The sequence below is a fragment of the Silurus aristotelis genome (assembly GCF_946808225.1).
Source record: "Silurus aristotelis genome assembly, chromosome: 25".
NCBI classification, from domain to species: domain Eukaryota; kingdom Metazoa; phylum Chordata; class Actinopteri; order Siluriformes; family Siluridae; genus Silurus; species Silurus aristotelis.
The window spans coordinates 14930929-14935928 of NC_139598.1; the positions used below are offsets into that span (position 1 = coordinate 14930929).

The 5000-nt window shown below is 35.2% G+C and overlaps 1 protein-coding gene across 1 annotated transcript in view; it reads left to right on the top strand.

Annotated features, from left to right (window-relative positions):
- The window catches only part of spire1b (spire-type actin nucleation factor 1b), a 22470-nt gene that overhangs the window by 2523 nt on the left and 14947 nt on the right, over window positions 1-5000 (top strand). The window contains exon 2 of the mRNA XM_083530134.1: window positions 724-755. Within this exon, the coding sequence (XP_083386260.1) occupies window positions 724-755 (32 nt within the window). The remainder of the gene's footprint in view (window positions 1-723; window positions 756-5000) is intronic.

A 5000-nucleotide genomic window follows, 5' to 3' on the forward strand; every position in this document is an offset into this window, starting at 1 on the left:
TGTTTGCTGGAGTGTTTAAACACTTTTCATAAACTAAATAGTTTGAGATTTCACATGTCCTATAAGCATTTCCTTAATTTTGTACAATGATCACGAGTGCATTGCTTTTTCTGGAACTTGGAAATTTTGTCTCTGAAACAGATTGTAAGAAACATTACTGACTTTCAATTCTTTTTTAGTCAGGAGACTAATTCCTCTACCTGATAAGCTCAGCAAACTCAGCACAATATGCCAATTTCCTTCTCTCATATCCTGGATCCAGCAAAACCTATAGATTCGTACTAAATTATTTGAAGCGGCAGTATGTAACTTTTGCCTGTTGAAATTTTTTTCTTACGTCTCTCCCAAGTGTTATGCTACAGCAATTTGCCTGTTTAGTTTATTAAAGGAATTTTTTTCAATCTTTTTATAGTTATGTTAATGTTGTAGAATTTATTTTCTGATTTAATATATCAAGGCAGCTTTCAGTTGTTATTTTTTCCAACGTATTCAACTCTCTTTTTTTACTCTATAAAAAAAAAAAAATGCTGATTGTCAACATACAAAACAGCAAATTTGTCTTATAAATATTGTCTTTATCCTCTGACTTTTACTGTAAAGCACACTGGAAAAAATGTCTTCATTAAGAATACAATGTAATAATTAAATGTAGTGCAGTTGCTTTATTGGTGCTTTTCTCCTCATCCAAACCCTGACCTCACTTCATTTTGTTTCTCCCTGCAGGGAAAGAGCATTCGGCATCCGCTGTCGTTACGGTGAGTGAAGCTGTTTGTTTCTTTGTGTATTTTATGATTATGATACTTGTTTAGACAGTTCTGACCAGCAAGATTGTGTGCAAGTTTGTCTTTCAGAAGCATCTTGTTTTGGGATAGAAGTGAGAGAACCAGACAGATACAGACAGGTAGTCAGATTGTGTCTGAGCTGAGACTGTGATTAAAGCATACTTTTTTTTCAGTCAAATTTTATGTCAAAGTTGTCAAAGATACATACAATAAAGAATATAACATTCAATTCAACTGACTTAAAAAAAAAAACCCTGAAAGAAAAAGTAAGAAAGCACAGAATGACCAAAAAATAAATAAACGGTAGGGTAAAATCAAGTGTAATAGTGACTTTGCACCAGAGGTCGACCGATTAATCGGTTTTGCTGATTAATCGGCCCAGATAGTTGATTGCTGGAACTATAGGCTATCTGCAAAAATCCATAACGATAGTTTTTCCGGGTAGCTTTCTTTGCTGGAGTGGTTTGTTGGTAACCCAAAATGTATGTTGATGCTAGATTGATATATCGCAGTTTGAAAATAAATATTATTGTTGCATTTTGAAAGGCCATGGGTAGTTTTTCTGCATTTATTATTTTTGTCATGAGTGGCATTCCTGTTTCTCTAAAACCCAAATGTGTAAAGCATTTTAACAGGAAATCAACTAGGTCCAATTGCAAATACATTCCTTGAAATGATGCTTTTTGTCTGTTGTTTTTTTATTTAATTATAATTTTTTTTTTAATTCTGCCCAAAATTACATTGACAGGAACAAAAATGTGCTGCCTAGACACGGATCCAAGTTCATCTGCAATCGTGGTAAATTATGTAATTGATTATCAGTGTATGGCTCAGAAGTTATTGTAGATCATGTTTCGGGCAACGTGATTAGTTTAGCGTATGTTGGCGATAGCTATCTCTTGTTGCTACGTTGTCAGGGCAGATTGTGTCATCGTGTTGGGTGAGTGGGCAAGGGCTATTGTGTTATTGTAAATAGACCACTTGTTCACTTCTTTTTAGATGCTAACTGCATTTCATTGGCTCTGTACATGTACCTTGTACAATGACAATAACGTTGAATCTAATCTAATCCAATCTATCTAAGTGTCAGCGGCTTCAACAGTGCAGATTTATTAGCCAATAAACATTAAGGATAGGTGAGTGGTCACCTGTGCTAGCCTACAATCGGGCTGTGTGTACTTGGCTAGACGATATTGAGGGACAGTTGGGAAAAATTGCTTCCTTGAGAATGCATTCTCTGCTCTCAATGTACGAGTCACTGACACAGAGACACGTATAACTACAGCCGAGCAATAGATCTCCGCGGTAAAAGACACGGGGAGTACACATAGCAATCAGATAGATAAATTGCGTGTTAATGTGGAGCAAATGCAAGCTAAAGTGGACGATCTTGAAACAAGGCCTAAGTAAAAACCTTTGTTTGGGCATACATATAACCTCTGATTTAAAGGATTTATTATTTAAGAAATTCTCACCCTTAATTTCTTTCTTTGGAAGAATGAAAACAATCACAATAAATAAATGTGCTTCCCCATTTACTCTATTTATTTCAGTGTATATTCAATATTCAAGTTTATATGGAATCATAAAAAAATCTAGGATCAAACTTGCTACCCTTCTCAAGCCAAGGGAGTGTGGGGGTGGTTCTTTGCCCAACATGCAGTTCTTTTATTAGGCTGCTCAGATTAAACAAAGGCTAATATGTTTTTTAAATAATACTCCTTGTGGGTCAGTGTGGAATCCCTTGCATGTGCATTAAGAATGCTAACATCCCTCCCATTTATTGATAACTTTAGCGAGGTCCAACCAGTAGCTGAAAATATTTTGTTATTTAACACTCTTTTGGCTTGGAAAGATGACCTCATGATCTCAGTGTCCCCAAAAATCTGACCATGCAATCCACAATCACTTTGTGCCCTGCATCTCTCTGCCTTGTTAGCCAATATTGGCCTTTGGACCTGGGCAGAAAAGGGTATATATAATAAAGCCAGTTTATTTACACCCAAGGTTTTTGAATCTTTTAAAGCTCTTAGAATAGATTACCAAATTCCTAAAACAGATTCTTTCAAATTCCTCCAATTACATCATTTTATTTAGTCTGAAATATTGAGATATCGAAAATAGTTTTCTTCTTACAGTGGTGATAATTCTCTATCTTTTGTTATCAGAAGCCTCCTCACCTTTAAATCCTTTAAGAAAGATTTGGGAAAGGTATATGGACTAACCATTTACTGATGACGAATGGCTCTCTATATGTGAGGAGGTTTTTCATAAATCAACCTCCAGCTTTGTGCATGAACAGAACATCAAATTCATATACAGAATATATCTTACCTTAGTACGCCTCCATAAAATTTACCCAAATGTATCTCGGCTGTGTTTTAAATGTAAATCTGAAATTGGAACATTGGTGCTTTTATTTTGGGACTGTAAGAACATTCAACCTTTTCGGCATGAGGTACATTTTATGGTTCAGAAAATGCTGGCTAGAAAATTCCAGTCTCCATATATAGAAATATAGTCTACAACTATATATTTACAAAACTGCAAAACATCATTAGATTTTTCTACTGATTCACATTGTTTATTAAATTTCATTACTTATTTGGCAAGAAAATGTTGACTTATTCTATGGTTCTCACCACAGGTACCAACTTTAAAGATGTGTTTAGCACAATTGGCTAATCTTCTCCCTTTGGAAAAACTGCATACGACTTACAGAACAAATACGATTTATTCTAGTGGATATGAACACCTTTGAACCAGCCAGACTCTAGCCCTGACTTATGTTCTTTTTTCCCTTTTTTTTCTCCATGTTCTGATTCGCCCGTTTCCTTCCATGGTCATGCTTTCATATTATTATAATGTTATTGATATGTTTGAATGCAGTGTGCGTTGACTGATCGGCCCTGTTGTTGTTTTGGATAAGTTTTAATAAGAAATTAATAAAACTATAAAAAAAAAATTTAAAAAACATCACGCATGGGTATGAATTTAATCGAATGCATACAGACTTGTAAAAATGTCCGACATCGATTTGAACGAGTTTTAGAAGGAAGGGAAAATGTAGGGGAATGTAGTTATTACTATCATTGTTTTGTGTCATTATTAGTCAATAATTAGATGCTATTAGAACCATTAGCATTTCCTCGAACATTTTAACCTGTTTCTCAGCAGGTCACGCTGAGAGGAAATATCATGCTTAGACTTGCCTGGTCTCCAGCTGGTCACATTTACAGACTAGTCACAGATATCTACTCTTATCTCCCCAACATAAATCTTATCATTTGCATTTCAAGTGGCCTTGGCCTTTATCCCGCAAGAGATGAGGTTTTTGGGGGATGACAGTCGTAGAGGATCGAAAGTGACTAGTTGAGAGAAAATAAAGGCCTTAATGTGCATTGATTTATTCGCTTCCCTACCAGATGCCGCAGCTGCACCACTCTCAGATGTACAGTGTAAATGTTTTATGTATGGATTATCTGCAGGGCATGAGCAGACGTTAGGTCTCGGCAGTGTCCGTGAGGGAAAGAGTCAGCTTACAAGCTAGCTAAAAAAGTTCCCCTGAATCTATAATTTTACACTGTTAATCTCTGTAGCATATTCGATTATTTAAGAAGGACCACTCCAGACCATGTGGTACCACCAGTACTACCCTAAAATGGATTATTTTTGTATAACTGTACAGTTTACAGTGCTATTTTGTTTTATCTATTATTTATTATTTTAATCTATTTATTAATAAAATCCTTTACAATTCAAGAGTGCACAGATTTTTACACCAAGCAGGATTAACATTTTTTACTTTTATTTACTTTTTACTCCACTATAATTTAATTGACAATTTCTGGGACCAATTATATTTTGCACCCCTGTTGAAAATGTCATTAAGGCTCAACACTCTCCTCCCCGCATCTGCCGCCTGTGAGCGACCTTTTAGCACCTGCTGGCCTCGTTTTCATTCCAAAAAGAGCTCAAATAAATTCCAAAAATTCCTTTTATTTTATTTATGGTTGAATAAAAAGTCTTTGAGACTGAGAGGTGCATTATCTCACATTAGGCTCTGCATATTTGCTCTCACTAACATTATTTTTATTTGTCCATACAATAATAATGGTTCATCTACTTAAATAATATAATGGCTCTTGTGACATGATTATGATTTTTTCTTTGTACTGAAATGTTAAATCTTTGTTTTATTCTGGCATGTTGAAGAGG